This window comes from Hypomesus nipponensis, chromosome 10 (assembly GCF_054491055.1).
Source record: "Hypomesus nipponensis isolate SF chromosome 10, ASM5449105v1, whole genome shotgun sequence".
NCBI lineage: Eukaryota > Metazoa > Chordata > Actinopteri > Osmeriformes > Osmeridae > Hypomesus > Hypomesus nipponensis.
The window spans coordinates 11,553,515-11,581,319 of NC_140370.1; the positions used below are offsets into that span (position 1 = coordinate 11,553,515).

The 27,805-nt window shown below is 43.2% G+C and overlaps 4 protein-coding genes across 14 annotated transcripts; 3 read left to right on the forward strand and 1 right to left on the reverse strand.

Annotated features, from left to right (window-relative positions):
* Positions 1-418: 418 nt before the first annotated feature.
* On the forward strand, positions 419-4,933 carry c8b (complement component 8, beta polypeptide). 2 transcript variants are annotated; one of them, XM_084706867.1, is made up of 12 exons: positions 419-513; positions 852-963; positions 1,425-1,569; positions 1,825-1,966; positions 2,172-2,304; positions 2,559-2,756; positions 2,920-3,160; positions 3,412-3,540; positions 3,776-3,939; positions 4,148-4,301; positions 4,489-4,560; positions 4,656-4,933. In XM_084706867.1, the coding sequence occupies exons 1-12, from the start codon at positions 449-451 to the stop codon at positions 4,805-4,807; spliced, it is 1,707 nt and encodes a 568-aa protein (XP_084562993.1). In that variant the 5' UTR covers positions 419-448; the 3' UTR covers positions 4,808-4,933. The 2 variants fall into 2 exon arrangements, with proteins under 2 accessions (XP_084562993.1, XP_084562994.1); XM_084706868.1 differs by having other exon boundaries at positions 453-513; positions 920-963.
* Positions 4,934-5,072: 139 nt separating this feature from the next.
* Positions 5,073-10,233, reverse strand: c8a (complement component 8, alpha polypeptide). The gene is made up of 11 exons (XM_084706865.1): positions 10,028-10,233; positions 9,803-9,908; positions 9,459-9,606; positions 9,182-9,329; positions 8,864-9,053; positions 7,064-7,246; positions 6,671-6,911; positions 6,313-6,444; positions 6,008-6,165; positions 5,544-5,769; positions 5,073-5,332 (listed from the first exon to the last, which is right to left on the reverse strand). Exons 1-11 carry the CDS (start codon positions 10,147-10,149, stop codon positions 5,184-5,186), a joined length of 1,803 nt encoding a protein of 600 aa, XP_084562991.1. The 5' UTR covers positions 10,150-10,233; the 3' UTR covers positions 5,073-5,183.
* An 891-nt stretch (positions 10,234-11,124) lies between these two features.
* LOC146271723 (uncharacterized) lies at positions 11,125-17,702 on the forward strand. 8 transcript variants are annotated; one of them, XM_084707064.1, is made up of 20 exons: positions 11,143-11,275; positions 11,473-12,376; positions 12,563-12,760; positions 12,896-13,445; positions 13,552-13,667; positions 13,747-13,772; positions 13,843-13,898; positions 13,995-14,045; positions 14,127-14,259; positions 14,592-14,751; positions 14,890-15,013; positions 15,117-15,151; positions 15,418-15,484; positions 15,649-15,683; positions 15,878-15,941; positions 16,142-16,234; positions 16,380-16,390; positions 16,592-16,625; positions 16,765-16,891; positions 17,122-17,702. In XM_084707064.1, exons 1-19 carry the CDS (start codon positions 11,267-11,269, stop codon positions 16,883-16,885), a joined length of 2,787 nt encoding a protein of 928 aa, XP_084563190.1. In that variant the 5' UTR covers positions 11,143-11,266; the 3' UTR covers positions 16,886-16,891; positions 17,122-17,702. The 8 variants fall into 8 exon arrangements, with proteins under 8 accessions (XP_084563193.1, XP_084563192.1, XP_084563194.1 ...); XM_084707068.1 differs by lacking the exon at positions 16,380-16,390 and having other exon boundaries at positions 11,131-11,275; positions 16,801-16,891; XM_084707062.1 differs by having other exon boundaries at positions 11,137-11,275; positions 13,843-14,045; positions 15,424-15,484.
* Positions 17,703-17,849: 147 nt separating this feature from the next.
* On the forward strand, positions 17,850-27,174 carry LOC146271724 (phospholipid phosphatase 3-like). 3 transcript variants are annotated; one of them, XM_084707071.1, is made up of 7 exons: positions 17,853-17,982; positions 18,143-18,298; positions 22,724-22,881; positions 25,174-25,454; positions 25,551-25,608; positions 25,702-25,878; positions 26,106-27,174. In XM_084707071.1, exons 2-7 carry the CDS (start codon positions 18,160-18,162, stop codon positions 26,232-26,234), a joined length of 942 nt encoding a protein of 313 aa, XP_084563197.1. In that variant the 5' UTR covers positions 17,853-17,982; positions 18,143-18,159; the 3' UTR covers positions 26,235-27,174. The 3 variants fall into 3 exon arrangements, with proteins under 3 accessions (XP_084563198.1, XP_084563197.1, XP_084563196.1); XM_084707072.1 differs by lacking the exon at positions 22,724-22,881 and adding an exon at positions 22,130-22,284 and having other exon boundaries at positions 17,850-18,298; XM_084707070.1 differs by having other exon boundaries at positions 17,854-18,298.
* The last annotated feature ends 631 nt before the right edge of the window (positions 27,175-27,805 follow it).

Below are 27,805 nucleotides of genomic sequence, written 5' to 3' on the forward strand. Positions count from 1 at the left end.
TCTCTCTCTTTCTCTCTCTCTCTCTCTCTCCCTCTGTTTTAGTGGAATCTGAACTCATGACAATCTATCAAGTTCAGTAATGTTAATCAAACAAGCTCTTGCCAGAAGACTGCCTCTTACGGGAATATCCCCTTAAGCAAGGTGTTGGGAAATGTCCACAAGTTTATCAAAGACAACATACTTAAGTCCATCAGATTAAATTTAATTGTACGGTCTTATATAGTTTATTAAATAAGCACTTTATTAACAGCCACATTTTATTAACAATCTAAATATGTTGTGTTTTCACTATTTTGTATAAGCAAAGTTGATTGACTCCAGGCCCGATCCCATGGTGACATCAAGCCAAAGTCCTCAACATTATCGACCAGAGTATGTTTACACTCAGAGGCCTGAGCGTTGAACTCAACTCTTAAAAAAAAGTCAGTGGCAGTCACAATCCACCATTATGATGAAGCCTCCAGTCAATGTACCCTGCCTTCTCTGGGCTACTTTGTTCTTATCACTGTCAAGGTAAGAATATTATAACATACAAGCCTGTTGAACACAGTAAAGGGATCCAAGTGTTTTATTCAGGACTTGATGGACTGCTTATTAACATGACAGAATTTCAGGGAGCCTTCATCTTCAGAAGCATACAATAATTTGTACAGACAGGATGTAATGTAGCAGACGTGTCCTCTGCGATTGTGGTCTAAATTGAATAGAGAATGCTGTATTCAATTATTATTGACCCTATAAAGCAAGACTGATTTAATGATCCCCAAATTTGTATGACTAACAAAATACTCGTCTGAGTCGTGATCATCATGTCCTGATACTTGTGAACACTTAGCTTTCTTTGGTTACAGTGATGTTGCCATACAGACAACCAGTGGCCAGCAGATCGTAGCTCACCCTGTAGACTGTGTCTTGTCAGATTGGACACCCTGGTCCAGCTGTGATGTTTGTCAGAAAAAGAGGGTCAGTATGATGGCATGGACCACCCACAGTACTTGAAGGCCTAAATTCTGTATCTTTATTGTAATATATAACTGATGAAACATTATGGTACTGGGCTTAATACACTTTGGATGAATGAAGCCTGTATCCTTAGGTAACCTTGGAACAGGAAACACCTCACTAATGTGATAATGTAATGAAAGGCTGCTATGCATTCTGTGCATGAACTTCCTGCCATGAGAACTTGCAGTAACCGACTTCTCACGTACAATGCCTCATAGCTCTAAAGTAGGTTGTCTTTGCCTTAATACTCTATTAATCTCTCTCTCTCTCTCTCTCTCTCTCTCTCTCTCTCTCTCTCTCTCTCTCTCTCTCTCTCTCTCTCTCTCTCTGTCTCTCTCTCTCTCTCTCTCTCTCTCTCTCTCTCTCTCTCTCTCTGTCTCTCTCTCTCTCTCTCTCTCTCTCTCTCTCTCGCTCTCCAGTATCGCTATGCTAAACTTGTCAAGCCGTCTGTGTTCGGAGGGGAACCATGTTTCTCCCATGACAGAGAGGAGGAGGCCTGCATTCCTTCATCACGCTATACCTGTGAAGTCCCTCTGTGTGAAGGCTTCCAGTGCAGTATCACAGGTATTCTTCTGCCGGCTTGCTGTCTCCAGGCCTCTTCAGGTCTCAAATACAAAAGCATACATACATGGACAGTAACTGCTTTTCATATAAATACATTGGAAATGTAAAATCAACATTCATAAAACATACACAGCTGCATGTTTGTGTATGTTACTCAGTCACATGCAAGATCGATTGGGAAACATGCACAAAGGATGGGTATTGATGAACAGGCGCAGGAGATGTTTTTCTTTGTTTGTATGTGTCTCCGTCCAGGCCGCTGCGTGCCCATAGAACTGCGTTGCAACGGGGATGACGACTGTGGGGACAAGTCTGATGAGAAGAACTGTGTGAAAGTGACACAGACCTGCAAACAGAAAGTAGATGAGTACTGGGGAATCGAGAACCTAGCCAAAGGGTGAGGGCCAGAACTCCATTGTCCTCTGGCGATTCTGAATACGCTCAGCTCAGTGACCTCCAGTGATCACAGGGAATGGTAGAAACAGTAAGACTGAATAGAAAAGAAGAAATAGAAATAGGTCTAGACAGTCAACTGGCTTCTATGATATGTAGGGGATGCCTGGTATCTTGGCCTGGTCTCTCATTAATCTCCCTCTCCTCAGAATCAACGTCATGGACAGCACCCTGCAGGGAGTGGTGCTAGACAACAGATACTATGGGGGCAGTTGCCTGCCTCAATATATCCAGGATGTGCGCTTCCGGAAGCCTTACAATCTGCAGCAGTACACAGTGGAGGTGATTAGAAAAACATTTGAAGACCAGAATCATTTGATGTTAAATACGTCTCATGACTGTCATGTTTGTGATAAGTTGTCAGCCTTTGTTTGTTTGACAGGCCAATAGTACCAGTAGGCCTATAATTAATCTATCAACCATCAATTTACTGAATAATGTCATGCTGTAAACCATATCATATTGGTATGGCTGCACTTTGGAAACATAAATATTATTGTATTATTCAATGCAATTGAACTTTCTTTGTTTGACAGACCGGAGGCTCGTATGAATTTACAATGCATTCTTTTGAGTCCTACTCAGAGTTCAAGCAATTTTCCTCTCGAGAGACAACATCCAAAACCACTGTCTCAGTGGGGATTTCTGTGCCTAATGTATTTGAATTTGGCTTTAACTACTCTGATGAGAAGTATTCCAAGTCAGTGAAGAAGTTTCGGAGGGCATCCTCCAAGGTAGGAATTTGTCAAGGTTTTTATCATACAAACAAACTTAGAAAGACACAGTTGTGACAACTATCAATAGAAATGAAATCATCTTGGTAATTAAACGATAAACTGAAGAAGACGTCATTGTACAAATCCAAAGTAGTAGTCATTTCCCTCCTGAATCATTCAGAAAAACAGTTTTGTGAGGGCCAAGTCTGAGCTGAAGTTGGCGAGGTACGCCCTGAAGGAGAGTGACCTGATGCTCCACCCAGAGTTCCTGAGGCGTCTGCGTGCTCTGCCGGATGAGTACGTGTACGGAGAGTTCCGGCAGCTCTATCTGGACTATGGAACACACTACATCACCGAAGCTGAGCTGGGAGGGGAATATGTACACACTGTCATCCTGAACAAGGAGAAGCTGGAGAAGACAGGTAACTCTCTGATCCTCAAAAGAACGCTACAGTACATGACATCTCATCTGGGCCACACACACACACAGAATTTTACACATCTGCTACTATGCAGGATACTGCATGTAAAAATACAGTTGTGACAAAAAAAGGGATCCAATAATGAACACATTTCAAATACAAATAATATATATTATATATATTAATATTTTACTATATAAAAAAATATATATTACTAAAAGTTATTATTTGTATCCTCTGTCTTATTCCAGATTACTCTTTAGAAGATTATAAGAACTGTGTGGATGTGGGCCTCAAGGTGGGGGCAAACATTGAAGGGGTCTACGTCAGTGCTGGGCTTGAGGCAGGCGGCTGCAAGGGTCTCCTGAATGAGATGGGAAGTAAGTGGACGCAGCCTGAGCTTGAACAGTCATAACAATATATGGAACATTTCAATTGTAAAGCTGTGATGACTGACTCTTCGAAGCATGCTTTTTGCTGGAAAGACATGGATGTGTGTTACGGCATTCGACAATTATATAGTTTGGTGATCTCCTTCTTGACAAGATTATCTCTCTCTCTCTCTCTCTCTCTCTCTCTCTCTCTCTCTCTCTCTCTCTCGTCCTGCCCCACCAGGCGACACCGTGAAAGGCAGCATGGTAGAGGACTTTGTGGCTGTTGTAAAGGGTGGTACCAGTGAGAGCATCACAGGTCTAGTGGCCAAGAAGCTGCCCACACCAGAGCTGATGAGACTGTGGGGGGAAGGAGTGCATTACAACCCTGACTTCATCAGCAGCACTGTGGGCCATTCTCTACATTTACAGTTTCATTTAATGCATCTGTCATATGATATCTTTTTTCAACAAAAAAAAAATTGTTTCCTTATCTGTCATTCTGAATGTTTCACGTTCTCCTTAATATACTATTCGGCACCCCATCTGAGTATTTAGTACGCACTCTCCATCCTTGAGCTAAAGGTCTACTTATGTCGTTGTTGTGGCTTGGTAGACGAAACTCTTGTTTGAGCTGGTAACCTCCAGAGACTTTGACAACGTCAACCACCTGAAGAAGAACATGAGGAAGGCCATGGAAGAGTACATGATTGAGTCCAGCCCCTGCAGGTGCAGCCCCTGCCAAAACAACGGCGTAGCCATTATCAAAGGTTGATGTCCATTTCTACCCACACTCTTCCCTGTTGACACTGTTGTGCCTGTTGACTCCCATTTAGCTATAGCATGGCTAGTGTGTATGGTTGTTGAAAAGATTTCTTAATGGAACATGGGAATATACCACACAGATTCTGAGTGTTTTGGGGTAATGCTGACTTTATCTTCTACACTGCCCACCAGGCAAAAGGTGTGAGTGTGTGTGTCCATCTGGCTACAGAGGGCTGGCCTGTGAGATTTCCCTGCGTCCGACAGGTTAGAAAACACCTGTCTCCCTTACCTTTTTCTAGTATGTCCGTCTGTGCATCATTTTGGTCGACTGACTATGCACCTGACTTTGACCCTGACAGAAATAGCCATAGATGGTAGTTGGAGCTGCTGGGGATCGTGGTCGTCCTGCAGTGGGAGGACGAAGTCCCGGACCCGCCAATGTAACAACCCAGCGCCTAGTCAAGATGGTGCAGCCTGCTGGGGCCTGGCAGAGGAGTCGTTTAACTGCTGATGAGTGTTCCCGCAGTTTAAAAAAAGAGAACTTTCTGCAGGCTTTAACTTAAGCTGTTGAACGTTGTCCCACACATGGTAACGGTTAACCTAAGATTCCAAATAAAACAGATGCAAAACTCCAAAATATCAAGTGTGTGATCTTTACTTTTCGTGACACTTTTTATGATGAAAGCTCTATCACCACAATGGTTCCTTGCCCATGTGCGCAAGAAACTTAATCAGTGATCATTTAGGAGGCAACTCAAATAAATAAAAAGACAACATTACAGCAGAGTTGTTTTTTATTTAGGACACCATCAGAACTTGGCTTCTTGGGGTACAGATGTGCCTGGTATCTCTGGGACTCTTACATGGTTACACCCAGCACTGGCTGATTAGCAGTTGCGAGTCTGTGAAGAGGAGCCCAGGCAGTCCGCCCCCTTGTCTGGAGGAGGGTTGTTACAGGCCCGTGTGCGGCTCATCTTCCCTGACTGGCAGGATGACCAGGCACTCCAGCAGCTCCAGGCTCCGTCTGTGACAGAATCTATCAGAAGGTGAGACGTTGATTTGTGGCGTTAATGTCACCAGATAAACAGTGAACTGAAATACTGAAACACTTTGTAATTCTATCCAAACTGGGGGGTTTTCCCCCAATGATACAATGTAAGAATGCGGCACATTTGATGAGAGGTTATTTGAAGTATTTACGACAGTAAAAGTGCTAATCTCCAAGTCAAACTCATTGAGGCCCTCACTTTTTCTGAGAGTCTCCTCGCAGGCATCTCCACCGTAACCCTGCTTGCAGAGACAGCTACATTTGGACTGTATGAATACAGGGATGCCATTGTACTTGCAGGGGGCACAGCGACAGGAGTTGAACTCCAGTAGATACGCGTCCAAGGCACTCCTCAGGTGGGCAATGCGACTGCCTGCTTGGGGTGCTGCTGTGCTTAAACGCACCAACTCATGGATGGGCATGAGCTGTGAAGTAGAGCAGGGGGAGGGGTAAATAACTATTTGTAAATACTGTTAAATATGTTTATGCACTGGATATGTCTCACCCCCTGTAATCAAACCAATGGATCAGTCTCATTAAGGCAACTGAAGCAGATCAGTATGAACTGTAAAGCTAATTTAAAGAACTACAATTTTGTTCATGGGATCAATCTCTGTAGCCTCTTTACGTTTTGTGTGTGTGGGAGACTATACTTTTGTATACCTCGTAGTCGATAAGAGTCGGGTTATACTTGAGCGTTTCCCCCCACCTCCTGTAGGTCTCTGGGTCCCGGATGGACAACAGGCCCCCAGTAGTCTCTGTTGTTCCCCCCTTTACCACCGTGAATATGTCTTGAATAAAACTTGATTCCTGGTCTCGGGCTGTGGTACAGTAAGAGATTAATAATTCACGCTCTTTTTTTAGATAGACTACCTTCAAAAATTGACTTCTGGTGCCAATTGTGTAAGCAGACAAATATATATGTCAAAATTATACAATGCAAACAATCAATTTTTATATATTTAAACCTGAGTCAAATGTTCCAGAGGAAGGACAGACTTTTCCTTTCACTTTGAGTTCCCCCTTCACATCCCCCCCCAGGGGGCCAGCTAAGCCAATAGAAGCACCAAGGCAGCCTGCGATGTGGAAACCATTTTTTTCTATGGAAAAGTTTGAAAGGCAAAGGTTATCATAGACACTCAATAGAATTTTCTAGAATTAGAATACCTTAGAAGTAGAATACCTTCCTAAAGATAAGACACTTTGATAGCTCTTCAGACCCTTTCACTGTTGACACAGCTAAGAGCTAATAAGCTACTACACCACAGACACAGACACTGTCGGAAATAAGCCTTTCTAAAATAAAAGAAATGCAATAAAAATTACCTATTTTTTCCATGGCTTTTTTGTCAATGACTGCAATATATTCCAAGGTGCCTCCCATGGTCCCCTGGGTGACATAGTGTGTCCCGAAGACGTTCAGGAATTCGGAGTACTGGCCAAAGTCATACTCTGTTGGAAGATCTAGCAGAGCTGAGAGCATTTGCGTGCTGAGCATCAGACCAGAGCTGCGCATCTTGAATCTGGCCGTCTGCACCCTGGACACCAGCCTGACAAACCCCACATCCTGAGCATCGGAGAAGAGCCCACTTATTTAGGAACATGTGATTCTAATGGAGTTACATCACACGTCGGCTGGATGGACAACTTTAGTTCTTTTTCTCCCCAGAGTATACTTCCATCTGAACTGCTGTCAACTGTTGATTTGCATTTATTTACCTTGCTGGAATATTGTGTCAGATTTTTGAGCGTCTTGACACCAAGGCTTGCTGATATTCCCACTTCCACATATTGAACTCCAACAGTTACCCCAAAGTGGCCGGAATCATCTGTTTTCCTCGCATTTATTAATTGAGAGATGTCTTCGTAGTACTCATTGGATCCTTCTGAAGTGGCTTGAGCCTACGACAACACAAAACACACAATACATGTTCTGATAGATTCATACAAAGAGACTAACAGAGCAGTTGGTTTCTGATTTTCCGCAACCTCCGCTCCCTATCCCCCATTGTAACATCCTCCCTCCCATTGATTTTGGGATGTAGTTCATGTCCCACCCCACAGACACTGCCACTAACACCCTGTTATCCACATTAACTGCATCACTCGACACTCTCTGTCCCCTGTCAACCAGGCCTGCTCAATCTTCTCCCTCCTGCCCGTGGTTCACGGATGTTATTCGTGAAGAACGGTCCATCCTTCGGGCAGCTGAGAGGAGATGGCGCAAGTCCAAGACGGTCTGGACCTTGATAAGTATCCCTCCCTCCTCAAATCCTTCTCTGCTCGCATAACTGATGCTAAAACCGACTACTTTCTGTACAAATTTAATTCTGCCTCAAACCCTCGCAAACTTTTCTCTACCTTCTCCAACCTTCTTAAACCCCCTCCCCCAGCCCCCCACCCCCTCCACCCTGACAGCAGACGACTTCTCCTCCTTCTTTGAGAATAAAGTTGCTGACGTTAGCAGTCGGTTCCCTGAACCCACCTTTCCTACCCACTCACCCTCTATGATTGACCCAACTAAATGTCTAAACTCTTTCTCAGCCCTGTCCGATGCAGATATCGCTGACCTCGTTCTCTCTCATCACGCCACCCCCTGTCCCCTTGTCGAGTCCCCTCCCCTCTCTTTCAAACCATCTCTCCCTCCATCATAACTTTTCTTCTCCATGTCCTTAACTCTTCTCTTACTTCTGGCACTTTCCCCTCTACCTTCAAATAACCCAGCCGGCCTCCAGAACTACAGAACGGTATCACTGCTACCCTTCTTTTCTAAAACAATTGAACGCGGTGTATCAAACCAACATTTAAAACATTCTCTCTGAGAACAACCTGCTTGACCCCAACCAATCGGGCTTCAAGACTGGCCACTCCACAGAAACCGCCCTCCTGTCAGTCACCACTGCCCTCCAGTCTGCCAGAGCGGCTTCGGGGTCATCCGTCATCATTCTGCTGGACCTTTCTGCAGCATTTGATACGGTTAACCATCAAATCCTGCTAGACTCTCTGAGATGGGCATCACTGGCACTGCACTTCAGTGGATCTCATCCTACCAGTCGGGAAGATCCTATCAAGTCTCCTGGGGAGGCAAAGTGTCCGGCCCCCCGCCAGCTCTCCATCCTTGGACCCCTCCTTTTCTCTCTGTACACCACCTTGCTTGGACCAATCATCACCTCCCATGGCTTCTCCTACCACTGCTATGCTGACGACAAGCAGCTGTACCTGTTGTTCCCCCCGACTGATTCGGGGATCTCAGCTAGGATCGAGGCCCGCCTTACAGACATCTCAGCCTGGATGACCAAGCACCACCTCCAGATGAACCTAACCAAAACAAAACTCCTCATCATCCCGGGCCAAACCCTCCATCTCTCAATCACCGTGGGATCTTGTTCTTGTTGTTATGATCAGTGACCTATGCACTTTTGTAAAACTCTCTCTTGGAAGTTGCTTTAGATAAAAGCATCTGCAAAATGCATAAATGTAAATGTAATGTAAATGTGATAAAGCAGGAATATGCTGTACCAAAAAACGGTAAGTATGATAATTGTAGGGTTTCCGGTAGTTTTTCTCATCTTCATTGTAACTGAGATTTTCACAGAATGATTCATATTTGAATTTCCTCCATTCTCCATTGTAGACATATTCGCAGAGTCCACCAAAGTACTCTGGGTCAAGAGCGTTTTGAACAAAATCTCCTTGCAAGATATTATAGCTGAAACAAACCAAACCAAATGATATTCTAGTATACTGTATACAGTTTACGGTATATCAATTTGCAGTATTTATTCATCCACACTTGAAGGTGTTCTTTTCCAGATGCTTCTATTCATTAAGTCTTACCCTTGGGAACCTTTTTGAGCTCCAGGGATGGGTATGAGTGTGGAACATTTGTCCTCTCTTATCTTAACCTCTCCACAGTCATTCTCATCACTCCAGTCATAACAGTCATCTTCACCGTTACAGCGAAGATCATTACTGATGCAGCGATCTGAGGAAAGATAGAGCATAGACACAGTCATTCATTTCATGGGAATGGCACAATCATGAACACACACACACACGCACACACCCAGCAGTAGGATTTGGTTTTACTGAAAAAGCTAGTTCGGTAACTTGCCTGATTCGCTGCATCCAAAACTGTCTTCACAAAAGTCTGGCACCATACACTTTTCCGTTGTTTCTGGACAGTTCAGAGTCTCCCACTGATTTCCAAGACAAATACCCCCACCATTCTGAGAGGGCTTCTCCAAGTAGCGAAAACGATGCTGGCATAAGGGACCAAATGCTGTTTAGATCGGGCTCCAGAGTGGTGACTTTTAACTATGATTCAGACAACCATTACAAATCCCTCTGAGGTCATATACATTTTTGTATGTTTGGGAAGACATGTAAATAAATATAGGACAGTACTAATTAAAGTCAATATTAATGAAATGGGACTCAGATCAGAGTAAAATTCACCTGCTTAACTGTGCAAGAGTTACAAGAACTCCATGATGACCACCTTTGCATCTTACAGTCGATAGGAACTGGTTTGCTGATATCTCTGGATACTCTTACTGACCCTCTGATAAATAAAAATCCTTAAGAATTCAAATGAATCATGAGGCTGTTCATGAAATGAACAGCCCAGTTGGATTCAATAAAATGGGATCTATGTTTATGTAACTGGAGAGATATGCTTACCTGTTTTCAGTTGAGTTCAAATGGTTCTTGGCCGACTCCACAAAGAATATAAGAGATAGCAGGATATATAAACCCAAAAGGCCACACGTTGGTTTATTGCCCATATTGAAGATGATAATCATCCTCACTGGACGTTTTCTGATACTAAAAAATCATGCACTTCTGGTCATCCTGGAGAACAGCTAGCAGCAGTGTGACTGACCACAGGACTACGGTTAATTATTAATTTAAGGTAAACATAGTTGGGTACAGTTGTTGAGAAATGCATTCCCGTAATGATCACAGCCCTTTGCTCATCGATCCGCCCCCGCTCCAAAGTAAAGATCAATTCTAGAATGTGGTCAGCCTCATTGGTTTAGGTAGTCAGCTTCATGGGAGCAGGTGGTTTACCAGCTGATTAGGGTGCTCTGTAGGCTATAGAAGAACGTGGGCTATAGAAGAACGTGGAAACCAGTCGCAATTTCAGACCCTTTTTAGGGGTGCTCAAGCATCCCTAAATTTTATCTCAGCACCCTAAAAATTATAATTAAAAAAATACAAAATATATTGTTTTTCATCATTTGATGCTGGTAGTTCATGAAGAAAGGGACATCCTTAGTTTTTTTATTCATTAAATATTCTGCATAATAATACATAAATGTATTAATTGTTATCCAGTGAAATTAGGGATTTAAAATAGCAATGGGGTTTAGTAGTTTTGCAAGGCACTGTATTCATGTCACATTCTCATTTGGGGATGAGCACCCCGAAAGGTCTGATCTTAGAATCACCCCTGGAGAAACTACTTTGAAGCAGTAATTATATGTCAACTAATTGCTGTCTGAAAAGGTGGCAACAGTGATATTGTGTGGACATTGTGATCTTCGGTGTCTGAGTTCGGACGTCTGCACTCATTGTTAAAAAGAGTGTAGAAACTGATTTGTAATTCTAAATCAGTACATACATTTCGCTCATGCAAAATAAAATATAAGCTATAATCTTTCAAAATGACGTGAAAAGAGCAAAAGAGCGATGTGACAATTATAAAAGTTTCATAATCCGCCCTATCACTGCGTGAGGTTGCGTGCGCGGGTGTTTAGAGGCGGTATCTTTCAATTGTTTGCATTTGAGAGGTAAATATCCGGTCAGCTAACAGCAAGTCATTTGATCTAGGGCCTGCAACACCGCCGACATGATTTAGTGATATCAGAAGAATGAATGTATAAAAGAACGTCGAATATCACCGGATAAAAACTAAAAATGGAGCAAGTAAGTGAGTTCTGGAATTGCCTACTAGCTAGAGTTTGCAATCCCAATTGACAAATGATCCACGTGATTTTGTGGTATTCCATATGTTATGAACATAGTTATGGATTTAGTCATACAATAGCCTACATGTAATAGTATGTAGAGGGCAAATCATTTTACACTGTAAAATAGATTTATTTGTATTTATTGGTAATTAGGATGGACCAATTAACTTTAGAGCTCTAAGGGCAAAGTTTCAAGAGGAAGCAGCTCTGGCCCAATCCATTAACAGACCTGCAATCGCTCAGAAGCCATTACGCCTACCACCCCCTGGAGGTCACTGTGGACCTCTGGTGACCTCCATGCATTCGGCAGTGGAGAACAAGACACCTGTGGTCCCCCGAGTCATTTTTAGGGATGGAACCAAAGGTTTTCTGGGCAAATGCCCCATCTCTTTCCCCCCACACTTTCCTCGCACCTCCCCTCCACAACAGAATGTTGTATTGGAGAGCACATCGAAGCAGTCATTCAGAGACAGACACATGCCTCTAGTGCTGCCTGTACTGCCTAAAGAGAAGAAAACTGACACAGACTATTTAGAAGGAGCACCACACCCAATGGAGGGCAACAAGAGGGACATTCTGCTTCCCTTCAAGTCGACCAAAGCCTTTGATGTTGTTGAGGAAACTAGCAAAGATCAAGTCTGTGCTGAGCCTACCACCAAAACTTTGGGGGAGGAGAAACAGAAAACAGAAGATGGAGTCTCTCCTCATGGGGACCGTTCCACCACAGAAAGGCCACCTTCCAGTCCAGACCAGACCGTCACCCCCCCGTTTGCTGATCCAGGTGGGGACTCTTTACCTAGGGCTGGGGGAACCCAGTTCTTCGACCAACTATACTCACTGGAGAAAGCTAAGAAAAGGTTTTCACCCCGGCAACTTTTGTTGTATACTCGGTCTAAGAGCTTGCGGTCCAATGGAGTCCTCCTCCCAGAGAGTAACTCTGTTGTGACGGGGAAACATCCTGAGGCAGAACTCCCTCAGCCAGTCTGTCTCCCACACATTGCCTTTGTTGCTGCCCGTCCTTTTTCAAAGATGAATGGCTATTCACACAGTAAAATAGGTAAGAATACTGCTGCATTGTCCATTTTACAAACATTTCAGTATACACTATACCTTTTGTCACAGTGTTTGATTCATACTTTTGGCAGGTTTTTTTGTGTGAATTTTTTAAGTCGGCGAGTTTGGTTACAATGTTATTAAGTACTTCATTTTCCTTAAAGTCACTTTGTTTCTACTGTACCTGTAGGACGAGAAACTACTTTCAAAAGACAGTCTTCCCGGGATCCTGGGGCTCATCTGCCTGTGATGTCTCATGGGCCTCCCCCTCAACCTCCAAGAAAGCCTCTACCTGTCTTGGCCTGTTCAGAGTCTTTACCAGTGAAGCCTCCAAGACCACCATGCGTAGATCTCAGCCAATACCAGCTAACCACGGCTATGGACAAAAGTACATAACTGTATACCCTTTTTTTTTTTCTTGTGTTCTGGTCAGCCAAAATTATTGGTTTTAATTGTAGTCATCTGTAATGGCATGTCGTGTTGACACTGTTAATGCTGAGCATATATTTGTATCTGCTTTCAGAAATTGCACCAGAAGTTGAACATGTTGCATTTCACAAACCTGACCCCAAGGAGTCATCTATCATCAAGCCTGACCTTCATGCTCCAGAATTTCCAGACTTTGAAAATTCAGAGGTGGAAAATACAAAAGATACCACTCTTGGTATAACTTCTCTGGAATTTGAGTCCAAAGATCATGGAAGCCATGAAATTCCAGCTCCACTTGGCTTTGGAATTCTAGATTTTGAAGAGTTGCCAGTGTGTGAGCCTTTGGAACTGGCAAGTTTTGATCTACAGGCATTGAGCCTTAAAAACTACAACTTGATGTGTCCAGATCCGCCAATCCTACCAGAACCTCCATTTCTCCATGGCACTGAAATCCTTCCTGAATCTTTGGTTCTTCCACATTCACCAGTCCTTGAGGTCGAGGTTAAAAATGAGGCATTTCCACCTCCTGTTCTAGAGCCTGAAATGGTTGACGCTGAGCTGGTGTCTGATGAGCCTTCAGCCACTGAGTCATCAGATCATGGTTCAGAGCATGTCTTGATTGGGCAAGTTCAACCACAGCCAAAGTGAGCGGCATGAAACTTGCAGGATTTCCTCATGTTGTTCTTTTATCACAGGAAAGATGTAAGTTGAGTTCACCACTAATATTCACCGTTGTTCTCCCTTCTGTAGTGTCTGTCAAGAAGAGAATTACTACGAAGCCTGTAACAATGTGTACGAGGATGTTGAAAACATCAACAAGTTCATCACCGGGCAGAACTCCCGCAAGCGCAGAAGCAGTCCAAAGAGTAAGCAAGGCAACAAGTCATTCACTCCCAGTACAAAATGTGTTACTTCATCTCACCCAGCATTTTACTTATTTCATAGATCCATATGCTGTTTCCCATCCAGAGGTAAAGTGAATTGTATAATTTTGAGGTTTGAAATATATTTGTTCATAATGTGCAGTTTTTTTTTTCTTAGCCTTTTTGTTTGAAGAAGGAAGAACTTCGCATAAATCTTCGGCCTCGGAATGCACGGTATGGTAGTTCTCAGCAATGGTCCTTCGTTTTATATTTGCCAAAAACCGGCAGGACTTTGAGTTGCAGACACTATGATCTACTGCCACTTTACAGGTCTAGTATTCCTAGACAACACAGTCTCTCAAGTCATGCACATGTACACAGGTGAGTTTGTCAACTCTACCTCAGCTGTTTAATTACTAAACATGATATGTAGGCTGCTGTTGAAAAATATGATCTTTTTAGTAAAGAGCGACATTGTCTCGAGAACCATGATGACAAAGAGCAGAAGAAGAAAGAGAAGCACCGTCTTGAAAAGGAGAGGAAGGAACTAAAGGAGAAGGAAAAGAAGGAAAATGAAATGAAGAAAAAGTTCAAAGTAAGAATACCACTCCAGCAGGTCTAAGAAATGCTTTCATTTACTTTTCCCGAATAGAATAGTTGCTATGTCTGCTCATCTAATGTCATTAGATAATTTCTGGTTTTAGTTTGTAGGTTTAGAACTATCTTATTGAGCACCATGATTTGAACGAAGATCGTTTTGTAGTCTTGGCTATCAGCCATCTATACCAGTTGTTTTGGATTATTCCATTCAAAAACAACTTCTAACTCCAACATGGCCTCCATTTTGAGTTCTATACTTTTTTAATTTGAATTTTCAAAACCATAGATAAACATTGTCCACTGTGATCTGCGTCTTCTGACATCTAGATCACTGGGAAGGAGGAGCCTTTGTACCACGCTAAGGTAATGGTGGCTAGTAAGGTCCGCAAGAATGACCTGCTGGTGAAGAGCGGTGAAACAGTCAGCATCATCCGTACCACCAGCTGTCCCAAAGGCAAATGGCTGGCCCGAGACAACAACCACAATTGTATGTTAGAGAAGCATACTTTTCGTTGGATTGTCGCATTCGACAATGATATAGTTCGGTGATCTCCTTATTGCCAAGATTCTCTCTCTTTCTTTCTTTCTCTCTCTCGTTCTCTCTTGTCACACTTGGACTTTCCAGATGGCTACATATCAGTGATGAATGTGGAGCTGAATATCAAGGAAATGTTGGAACTGGGGAAGAAGGCCTCTCAGGCTGCAGGAAGAGCTGGTCCTGAAGGAGATAGCATCAGCATCGAGAGCAGGTGCCGCCTGCACTCCTCCACCTCTCACCTGCACGACATGTTTGAACTGCCTTTGATGTGTTTGTTTGTAACCAAGCTCTCGCTCTCCTTCTATGCTTCACAGATCTTTTAATCATCCCCCCTTGCACACTAGCAGTTGTGAGTCCTCTTCATTATGCCAGCGTATTTGCATCTATGTCCAAAACACTTCCAAAGAACAGAAGCACCTTGAAGATGAGCCCACACTTTGAAAGCACTATGCGTGCATATCATTTTAATGACATCAATCTTAATCATCTGTTGGCCATATGAACATGTTATTTTGATTTGGAAGGAATTCTTTGCAGTGTATTGTTACTCAGTCAGACCTCAGTTTAAACATGGGCTTCAGGCTTTCTCTAATGTCCTTGCCGTGTTTCACTCAGTCACAGATGACAGTGAGGAGTGGACATGTGAGGATGAGACCCTGTCCCTTTCCAACACTGAAAGCCGGTAAGACTTAAAACACTGGCGGGGGGGGGATATATTTATTCCCTCATAGGTATCCAGGGGATACAAACCTCATGATTGAAGGCTAGAAGAGAGGACGACACAGCGTTAAATAAATAAGATGAATGAGAAATGATTTGAACGCAGCCATGCTCTCGTTTCCACAGCACTCACAACCGGACCATCTCCATGTCTGAGATGCGTGAGTACCGCTTTGACCTTCTTCTGAAGTGGAAGATTTGTTTTTTTGTGCTTTACCAAGCTGACTTTCAGGCATTTCTTAAATGGTTGACATGGAAGATGAAGCAGGTATATGTTTTTATGTGCCTGTAAGATTACTTCCTTCCTAATCTCTTATTTTCTCTCTCTTGTTCCTCTGCTTTTTCCTGCTGGTAGTCTCTGCCCATGCCAGTGCCCAGCATACTGTCAGTGATCCCATCCTTGAGGACCCACATACACAGTAAAGCTAAATACATTTAGTACATTCTACATTCACAAATTTATTTTGGCCATGATCATTTAAAAAAACGTATTCTGAAATTATCCTTTATATTTCCCATGATATGGTTGAATGATAGTTTAGCCAATATTGTATGACATAGGATGACTAGTTTTGCTCAAAAAAAGATGTCAGTCTCTACCTCCCAATGCTACAACCAGACATGAGGCTCTCCAGAAGTTAGCCGTCTTCTTTCAGCACAAAAAAGACGACTTCAGTGACCTTGCCGAAAATGGGGAGCAAACCTGCACAAAGTACAGTTGTGTTTTCTCTTTACTTTGCTTAGTATCTGTGTTGCTTAACAGAAACCTGATCATAAGGTTGGTTGCCACTTTTCATTATTTCATACTGTTGTTTTGTGTTCCTGTTTCCTATTTTAACCCATTTTCTAACACGAAGCAAAACTCTAAGTAAGTCCACATCACTGATTTTTCTGTGTATGTCACTGTTTGGTGTGCACTCACTTGCATGCACTCAAACACTGCCCACTCAAATGGTTGTAAGTCAGTCTTCATTGGGGGAGGGATGCAGCACATACTGTATGAATCATATTTGATCATTTATGGTGTATGTAAAGATGAGTTATGCAGTCTGCTCCTGTCCTTCTACAGGTTTCCCGTTTGCTGTTGAAGAACCGACTTACTTGTGAGTGTTGCGTGTGCTGTCTCAGTGGATAGACTACGCCGTGTTATATTACATTTTGTTTAGACTGTTGAAATGCATCTTGTATAACACCAGGTGTAGATCTCTCATTTCAGACATGATACTTTTTCAAACTGACCAGGACTGATGCTGCCTATGTTACCCTGTCCTGTCCCAGGGATCAGGAGGTTGACTTCCCTGTGGATGTGGAACTCCTCCCTCCTCCAGAGCTCTATGCAGACACCATGATTATTGGCAACTAGTCTGAGGTACAGGATGCCTGTTTAGTACTCACCAGGAAACTTGCGTCACTTGATATCGCCTACTATTTCTCTATACACTAACAAAATCATGACATTGCAAATGGTAGTCCCATTCAACTGTGTTTTGGACTACATCCTGTGTCCTTGTTCATGGTTCTAATCAACAGTTAAAACATCTGGTGTCAAGAAAACAGAACAGAAGTCTTATTATTGCCTGACATCTGTTTCTTCCCTAGAACTTCACAAAGGCAGAGCCAGTGATGCAAGTAGACTAAACCATACACACACACAGATCCCTTTCTCTACCTCAGGGATATATAGTACCCCAGTGATGTATAGATGCTTCTTTATCATTAGAGATGAACACTTTCTTTGGTAAGATAAGTTGTTCACAACAATATGAGGAAGGTCTTTCCAGAATGTTCTTTGTGATTGATAGTAACTTTGTAGTCCTACCTGTGATGTACTTGACATGATGTCTTTGGGAATAATATTAGCCATTGTGAACTGTCAACCTGTGGTTTTCTCCAGTGTTAAACATTTATTTTGTGTGTTTCTGGATGTTTGGTGAAGTTATCCTAGTAGTATTTTCAGTTGTACTGTTCTACACAGTTGTCTTTCCTCCAGTAGTGGGTCGCTGTTCATGCACAATGAGATTTACCTGCACTATACTGTATAAGGACCAGTGTTTTGTCACCATTCACTAGCACCTTGGTGGAATTGTAAGTCTACATGTTTTGTGGTTTGTTGGATTGATCACATTTTCTGAGCTCTCCTACTTTTGTCGCTTTCAATAAATTCGTTTAATCAGCTAAAATCGCAGACGTTTTTTTTTCTTGTTGAGCTGTGAATGTTATTATTGGGTTAATTGTACTTCTGTAATTTGGATATGACTAATAACTGTTACACCATTTAAGATGTTGATCATGAAGCCAGAGCTACGGTGTAGGCCAATGTGGAGTTTCAGAGAGGAATAGGGAAGGCGTTCGTTAAGGAACGCGGAGGCAGGCAAAAGAGGAGTGGGGAAGTACATATTGGAAGACTAGAGGAGTGAGCAAACAAACGGACCTGATGAGCTTAGAGTAAACGCGCTAACGGTATTTGAGGAAAGCACAAATTCTTTTGACGACCAGTCTTTTGACTGAATCACCCCTTAGCAAACAACACATTTTATTCAGTTTTATCAGCCCAGCTAGTTACGCGAGCTTCATGACAGCGTTAATCATTTCTTGTTTTTTTTTTCTTTTCCCCTTAAAGTAGTCACATCCTTATAAATGCAACGCTGTTTAATATATGAAAAAACAATGGCACCCGAAAGCAGGAATGGAGGAAATTCTACCTTGAATAATAACTGCAAAAACAACACCAGGAGAAAGTTACTGGTCGGTGTGGATCTATTTTGTTTGTTTTTAGGTAAGTGCTCACTACTAAAACTTTGCGTGTTAAATGTTCAGGCATGATTATACCTTGGAGAAGGCACATATACTGAATGATCAATATCATTATTTAAGTTAATTTGTTTTGTTAGTATACAGCAACTGATCCTGATATGTTATAAATGGTAATGAGTATCATCAGGTTATCATATTGGACAGAAGCATTTACAAGTCATGAAATTGAAGAAAATACAAAACAGCAAATATCAGTGCAAGTACAGAACAAATATGTAATGATTTTGTTTTCCTATTATTCAGATAACATTTAGAATATTTACATACACGATTGTAGCCTTCACATTATTGTTAAATACTTGTGTCCCCTGTGCAACAATAATCCTCTGGCAACGGAGAAAGATAATTGGTAAATTACTCCAAGAAAGAATATTTCTTGGGTCTCCACCCATACCTGTAATTCTGTTTAGGCTCTTTTAATATTTTCCAGAATGTCTAACATTCTTTCCTGCCGATCAAGCCAGGAATTCACTTGAAGACACATCTGGCAAAATGTGTGTGTGGAGTAATTAAAGGAAAGTGGTTAAAAGGTCAACCATATGTTCAGCCAAAGTTCTGTATTCTGGTTTGTGTTTCTGCACTGACTCTTCTACTTGGACTGAAGTCACCAGCTTGTCATAATTCCTTTCAATGCCTCTGTGTTGTATCATACGAATGCTTACCTTTGGATATCGTTCTCTTTGTCACCATGCCACATATGGTATATACAGTGAACGTAGTCTATTCTCATAATATGATAAGTCCTTAAGCTTCTCCTAGTTGATGTCTATAGGAAACGAACATATTTGGATTAACACATTTAAGTATCAAAGATTAAAATGCAGATCTTCAGAAGGTCTCCAGAACTGGTGTTTTGATTAAAAAGCATGTTTTCCACACAGAGGGTGTTTCACCGTATGTGTGTGTACCTTCCCACAGCAAATGCCTGTCAACAAACCCACAGTGTTTTGCTGGCTAAAGATGTGGTCTGAAGAGAGTGACCTCAAGGAGGAAATAGTGGGTGCATGCTAGAGTAATTACTAGCGTCCTATTCTGCCAGACTGGGTTCTCACAGCAATCCCTCCATGCCGAGACACTACCAATCATCAGGACCAAGAGAATCCTGCAGATCTGTTTCCTAATATTGATTGAACTGATTCATGTAGCTCTGGCCTTTTCCACTTTGCTGGTATCAGGGCGTTTTTTTCTGTTCCTGGGCTAAGTGTTGGGGGATTAGTAAACTAGTAAGTCGTAGCAGGTGGGCTTAATGTTTAGGAGCTGGTCTCCACATAATGTCCCTATTAAGCATTGCCATTCTCACCAGAGAGCTTTAGAGAGCTTAATCAGGCCAACTGGATTTTCTTGCTGTGGTACATAAATATATAGATGGCATAATGTTTAAAAGGAGTTTTTAACAAGCATAATTCTGTGCATGAGATTTTCAACTTTCTCCCTCCCCTTAATCCAAGCAGGGGAACCATGAGGGCATAGGAACAGAGTTTGCAGCAGACCAGATAGACAGGGAGCAGTTTGTGTGGGAGCTACTGCCATGCACACGAGGGTGCAAGTAAAAACAACTGCATCTGTGTATACAGTGCGACTCCCTTCAATGTGTATACATTTATATGCCAGAGAGAGAGGGCAATGCCAGCAAGTGGAAAATGTGTGTCTGTTTATTTTAGTAGCAATGAGTGTTTTGACAAATACCTCAAATCATAGTGGAATATAATTCCATACAAGGTTCTATTTGCCCGTGGCAATGATTGTAATTTCCATAGTGGAATGAAGACCCTAAACCCTAAAGGCAAAACGAATGGCACGTTTCAAGATTTTGAACCTGAGGATAACTTGACTGCTGCTATTTTCAGTTAGAGAAAGCACACACTCCAAGTGTTTCCTAACCAACTCATCACATCTGCTTGGTTCTACTGGTCCTTCTCAGTACGCGTTAAGAAAAACACTCTGAACAGGATGAGACCACCAATAATGTGATACTGGCGAAAAAGAAAACTCCCTTCTTACTCCAGCCATGTAGGACTAGGAATGTTTACCATATCTGTTTTCTTTGGGCTCAAGTGAGCTAATGCGTTAGACATACTCGTCCTTGCCTGTGTTGTTGTTGGCAGGGGGGCATCGGTCCCCCCCCCCCCCCCTGCACTGAGGAGCGGGAAGAGAGGAAGAGGCAAAGAAGGGAAATCCCAAGATGCCTTGCAGAATGCTGATGCTGCGCTGACGGGATGGCGTGAGAGGGAGGTCAGGGCAGAAGGGCAAGCTGATTCTCAGGGAAAAAACACACCACGCCACGTCTCCAGTTTCGCTGGGAGAATTTGCTCCCCATCAGCTGCTACAGGCTTTCTTAAAAAGGGATCCGTTGGGTTGGCTCGCAGACTGTCATAGTGTTTAAAGGGTGCTCGGTAAGGTCAGGACTCCAGGGTTAACGCTTTTCACATCCAGTGCTGAGCCTCCAGATCAGTCTTTTTCCACTGGCGCACATCAGCAGCCAGGCAGGCCGGAGGAGAGCTGCCAAGGCCAGAGCTGTGTGTGAGCACAGGGCCCATCCCTCAGCGGGGGCAAGCCTGGGTCGAAACTGATCAGACATGAAGGATTGGGTGCACATATAGGATTTTGGATTTTAGGATTTTTTTTTTCATATAGGAGCTTGAATTCTGATACGGCTGACCCTCCTTCATAACATCAGCCCCTGAGCATATTGTTGCTTAGTCAGGGGTGTTTGTATGGCTTGTCGGTATGAAAACAGTCATGTTAAAAATATGAATCCTTTGGCATGTGAATGAAGGGGGGTGTTGGTCTGTCTTTTCCATCAGGAAGCGCTCTCCGCCTGTAACCTGAACCTATCCCAGCTGGGCCTTCAAAGGCCAGCCAGTTCAGAGCTGGAATGGGAGGGGGCACATAGCGAGCCAATCAACACAGGCTCTTGTTGACATTTGTTTTGAAGACATCAATATCCCCCAAGTACCCCCATGTTCCCCTCAGCAGCACCCACCAGCATCCTGAGCTGACCTCCTCAATACACCAGAGAGCCACAGAGGGAGAGTAGAGAAGATGTTTATTTTTGTCTGTGTTTGCATTTCAGAATAACTCAAGGGGGTGACATCAAAGGTCCCACATCAGTTAAACACTGCTTTGACGTGATCTTTAAAGGGTGTTTCTTAATAAATGCTGTCAGTTGGAGACAGACCTCTCTTGGGTCCCTCTTTTCCACTTTTATTTGATGTTCTCCTTTGGTGTTTCTGCTGAAGGAAATGAAGCATGTCTTTTGGCTTGCATTCTCACTCCTACAATTTTTTCCTATTATTAGTTTGACCTCCACGTGTCAAGAAACACTTAACTGATTGGACTGAAACACTCTTTAGACATCTGAAAGTTGGCCTTTGGACGGCATACCAGAAAAAGAGGCTGGTAGCTCCATGTTATTTCCACATTAGTAATTGGCCATGGATTTCTTCCCAGCTTTTCTTGTGTGCTAACTCACTCTGTTTGATGTTGGTCTGTGTTATTCTAAGCCTAATGGGCTCTCTACAGTTCTTAACAATGACAAATCAGGTGTCTTCTTGGCTGCCATTCCACAACGTTTTTATATTGTTTATTTTACTTTTTGGGTGTTGCAGTCATTGGAGACAGTTACTCTCTGGGCTTTGTCATTATGCGTGTATATGCTTGTGTGTGTTATGTGTGTGTGCGTTTCATTTCGGTATATATGGCAGTGTATGTGTGTTTACGTGTGTCTACTGCGTAGGAGTATTTCTTTGACACTGCACGGCTGACGTCAGGTCTTCTGTGTCTGTGTGTGCAGTGATGCTCATCGGTGTCTCTCTGCATAAGTGGCCCTACCCGCCATACCAGAGAGGCTTCTTCTGTGACGACAGCAGCATCAGCCTGTCCTATAAAAACAGCACGGTGCCCACTGTAGCCCTGGTTACCGTGGGAATGACTGTGCCAGTGGCCTCCGTAAGTTTCAGTGTGGCACAGCTGGAGAGGACAGCCAGGGAACATATGCTGGCATGACTAATGACCAAGTGAACCTCTGCATCAATCAATCTTACCTAATAGATTTGTTGATTTGCATAAATGAACAAAGAACATAATAGGAACTCATTTGTTTAAGATTTAGTTTGTATGCAAAATGCTTTGCCTACTTCAAAAGATTTCAACATAAGGCTCAAATCTGGGAAGGCTATGACAAGCTACTGGATATTCAGCGAAGTCACTAGAATGGTGCAAGGGTGAAATAAGCATGGTCATAATGTTCCCTGACTGGCCTGTACTGTGCACTGGGAACTCTCCCATGTAACCTGTGATTGACCTCTCTCTCTCTCTCTCTTTCTCTCTCCTACACTCCCACTCTTTCTCGTACCTCCTCTCCCTGCCTTACTGCTTTCCCACATAGCCGGCCTGCCTTTCCTCATCATAGAGACTAGTGCTGTTCAGCCCTACCGCCGTGGGTTTTACTGCAACGATGAGTCCATCAAGTACCCGGCCAAAAGGGGAGACACCATTAGCGATGCTGTGCTTTGTGCTGCTGGCATTCTTATTACCATCCTCTCTGTAAGTCACCTCACTAATATCACCTCACCTGATCATTTTCTCACGTTTCAGCAATGTGCCTCCCCCATCTGCATCACCACAACCACCTGTGTGTTTACTAAGGTTGTATCAGAATACATTGTACAGTTTAATACTCACATGAGGGGACGTTGAAAGGTAAGTATGGTGAGAACATTCCCTCTAAATTGTAGGTAAAGTAGTCCAATTCATTCCATTCAGAATTTGCGTTTTCTTTCACTGAAGTGAAAATATTGCTTTTAGTAACATTAAAATGTAAATATAAATATTTGCTAAATACATGTTTTACCATGACACATTGACTGATAAAACGGACTGACTTGTTTACACGCTGGGTGTGTAACAGCAAGGTTAGTAAGTTTGGACCCACTGATAAAAGCTTCTCAGCAGCATTCCAGCATGTTCTTATTGAGAGAAATATTGATTGGGGATCTTAAGATGGTTCCAATGGTTATCGTATTTAGGAAAACTGAGTCATATTAGCAAGTTGTCTACCAGGACGACAACCAGGAGTCTGCAGATGGTAGGTCTCTCTCCATCCTGGAGAGAGCAGATATACTCAGATGGTTGAGGCAGTTGAGGCCACTTGGGTTTTCCTGGTGAGAAACAGCTAACTGGTCCTGTGTTATTATGGTTGACGCGATGGTTGCTTGTTCAAACACAGTAACAGATGGGGCAGGATTGCGGTGGAGGCAGAGAAGAAGAGCTCCCTTTTCCAAATGATTCATTTTTATAAACGTGACTTTAAGTTCCATGTTTTCACCCTCAGGTCTTTTGGCTAGTTTTTCTCTTTTTTTGTTTGTGGAAACTAGCAGTGGGCCATTTAACGCTCTGCTGACTTGGATAAGGCTGAGAGGAGCTAGCTTAAAGACCACACCTCTTAGAGTAGGCATTACAGAGACTTTCTAGGAAGAAAGGGGATCACACGCGTATGGGTACATATTTGTGGAACGACAGGCTTTTTATGAGACAACCCGCGAGACAACCTTTTTCTCCCATGAATATGCCTGAGAGACACAGTAACAGTTACCCCTTCTGAAGGGCTGCCTCACTCATTCACATAGTTTATCTTCTTACAAAACGAGATCCAGATGTATTCTCTCTCTCCCGTGAAAGCAGCTGGGCTGGATCAGCCCGGCTCTAAAGGCCTCAACGGTGGAGGAAAAACACGCCTGCTATCAGCTTGTTAAATCTCCTAAAGGACTTTCCCCTCGATGTGTTTCTTGAAATGAGACCGGATTGTGTGCTGCCCCCTCTGACAAAAATGTCAGATGAAACTGAGATACCAAAGAAAAACCCCTGACATCCCTTGTGAAATCAGAGCCGTGTAGAATGTGAACCGACTTGGTGGAAAACAAACGTGCCCCCAATGTGCGTCTAACTGCCCGACTGACAGAGTCTGGCTACCAAAATCAGACACGTCGCCTAGCTCAGCTTTTCTCTTGATTAAAACCACAAGTGCCTTCCCCCACCCTCCTTCTTGTTCACTCACTTCTCCTCATTTTGTTTCTTCCCCTCTCTCTCCTTCCCTCTCCTCACACTCCCTCTCTTCCCTGGACTCCTTTTCCTTCCTTCTTTCTGTCTTTCTTTCTATCTACATTTCTATCAACTCCTATCCTCCCCTTTTCCGCTCCTCTCTCCTCCACTCTTTTCCCATTTCGTCTCTCTCCTCTCTCTCTCTCCTTCTCTCCCATCCTCTCGCTCATCCTTCCTCTCTTCTCCTCTCCTCATACATCTACTCTTCTTACTACCTCTTGTCCGGTTGCCAGTTGCTTGCAGCCTAGAGGGGGTTGGGGAAGGCATCTGAGCTTGAACAGCTGTAGTGAGTTATGGTATCCATGGCCCCCCTAAGTATGCCCGGCATGTCAATCATAGAACTCAGACATTGGTTTATTTATCCACTTACAGAAACCTTTTGCATGTGCCCTTTCACAATAATCCGAAACCATTCTCAGCCATATTGATTTACTGTGCCCATGTACTCTTTTTTTGTGATATTTTCAAATATACTGTACATGGGACTTGTATACTAAGAGAAACTCCTATTCAAACCAAACTCTCATTTCTTTCCTCCACAAATATTTTAAGATCACACAATTTAGATATCTCCCTTTTTATTTTTGTATAAGAGTTGCTCGCCACTCTCACTATGACAAGGAAAGGAAACACTGTAGAGGTTAACAGGAGTGTGTCTGCAGTGTACACAGTACTGTAGAGAAAAGGAAAACCATTGACAACATGCAGAAGGACTGATGTTGCTTCCCTTCTGGTCAGATTGTAATAGGGGAGAGCTACAGGATCCACTGTCTAAACCAGGGCTCCAAGTCCTTTGTGGGGAACCCCTACATCTCCGCCCTTTACAAGCAAGTGGGCGTGTTCATCTTCGGCTGTGCCATCAGCCAGTCGTTCACAGACATCGCCAAGGTGTCGGTGGGGCGCATGCGGCCTCACTTCCTAGATGTTTGCAAGCCAGACTTCTCCACCATCAACTGTTCCCTGGGATATATCACAGAGTACCAGTGCCAGGGCCCTGAGAGCAAAGTCCAGGAAGCCAGGTATTACAGTACACACTGCAGTCGGACTGATGAGATGTGTGTGTGGATGTATTGATGTCAATGGTCTCAATATCGTTTGACATCTGTCGTCCACAGGAAGTCCTTTTTCTCAGGACACGCATCCTTCTCCATGTACACAATGCTGTATCTGGTGGTGAGTTAGCGCTTTTTACTCACACACACACACACAACTGCCTGTAACTGTCCTTTTGTATTCATCCGACCCCTCTTTCCCCACACCACCCAGTTCTACCTCCAGTCGCGTTTCACCTGGCGCGGTGCCCGTCTCCTCCGGCCTCTCACCCAGTTCACCCTCATCATGATGTCTTTCTACACCGGCTTGTCCCGTGTCTCTGACCACAAGCACCACCCCACTGACATCCTGGCAGGCTTCATCCAGGGAGCCCTGGTGGCCTACTGCATGGTAAGTGACCCACCGTACATGGCATGGTTGGGTTGGGTTCAGCTGTAAATGTTGCCCGTAAACATTCCGTTATTTCACTCATTTGATCCAGATCTGGCAAGTTACACGACTGCACTACCTGGATACGTGTAACACACAGTGTGTACAATGTGTCGTCTCCAGATGCCGTGATTTTCGGGGTCTAGTTTTCTTTCAGGTCTTTTATGGCCCTCTGTTCCTCCTCACAGGTATTCTTTGTGTCAGACCTTTTCAAGCCCAAAGGCAGGAGCTGTGCTCTGCCTGCCACCCCTGTGAAGAAGGACATCAGTCCCACTGCAGACATCAGAGAGAGGAGCAACCATCTGACCATGGCATAGAGGTCCCTATGCCAGGCGCCACATCTTGAACTGATCACTATTGACTGGCCAAAACTGGAGAAGATTGTCTCATCCATTATGTTGAATGGCACACAGATATCTGCATTGTCATAGTTCAGACCAAATCAGAACTGTGAAAAGCTTACATTGGAAAGAAGCAGAGCCATCCAGTCAACTATGTCCATGTGGCTCACCATCTCATCTGACTTTTGAATGTGGAGGAGTTTGGGGAGCACCCCTATCTCCTTCTTGCCTAGGGAATTTTATTCCATCCGATTTGGTTCCTTCAATCACCCTGCTATAACAGACAACGGGTAGATGATAGCTGACAGTGCAGTTCGGCAAGTCATGCTATGGATAGACCTCTGAAGTGAAGTGAGAGGGTGAGAAGACAGCTGTGCTGTGGAACTGTGGTGCACAAGCCCTCTCTGGTCTTTTGCAGCCAACCATGGAGACTGTGCTACTACTGTGTGCCTGACACACAAACACACTAACAAAAAATAACAAATTCCTTAATTAAAGGAAGGATGTTTTTTTTCTATTTTGTTTTGTTCGTCTGATATGAGGAACCTTTTGTAAATTTGAGCTACAGCACTATATCAAAACTCAGTATTGATTGTCACCACTTGAATTAACTGAAGTGAAGCTTTTGGAAAGCTTCGTATAAAACAAGCTTTTTGGTATTTTCCAATGTAATTTTGTAAAGAAGTGTATGAAGGGGTTTGAGTAGGTACAGTAGATGGAGAGTACTGTTCAGAGAGGGCGCACATGTTGGACGTGGGCCTCTTTCTGCTGGCTGGGACGAGCCCCCACAGAGCCTTTTAATGAAATGACTGTCTGTTTTGTGTGCCAGACGAGTGCTCACAAGTGTTAGGTCAGAGAGACTGTGTGTGTGATGTGGTTGTGTGTGTGATGTGATTGTGTGTGTGTGTGTGTGGGGGGGGGGGAGGGGGGGGGGTGCGTGTGTGCATGCTTGTCTGTCTGTGTGCCAGTGTCAGTGAATGCCATGTCTATATGTTTTACCTTACATGTGTGTGTATCTGTGTCTGTGTGTGTGTTTGTAGGCCTACGTGCATGTGCATGCGCACGTGTCTGTTTTTTAAATATCTCAGGTTGAAGACAGGGAATAGGAGGCTGCTTCAACAGACACATAATAAAACAGAAAAACTGTGGAATAACAACGTCACACTACTTCAGAATTCACATATATGACCTGTGCCAATGAGATGAAAATCCCTGTGACAATATACAGTCTCCTATCAAGTCATTTGTACTACATAAGCAACCTGTTTTATTTTTATAGATTTTTTGATAATTTATGTATCAGAAAAGTATGTACAATCTCATAAATATCCACTAAAAAAAATATGTTAAGACCTGTGTAAATGTCCAAGTGCTGCTTACAGAAACATTGATTGACAGATGTCATGCAGTGAAATAACTTGTCTGTATAAATGTTTCATTAGATACCTTTCTAGAAGACAGATAAGTACACTTATGTTAAAATCTCTTTTTAAAATGAAAATATAAGCCAGATATATATATCAAATATGATGTGCTTTTTGAATTAA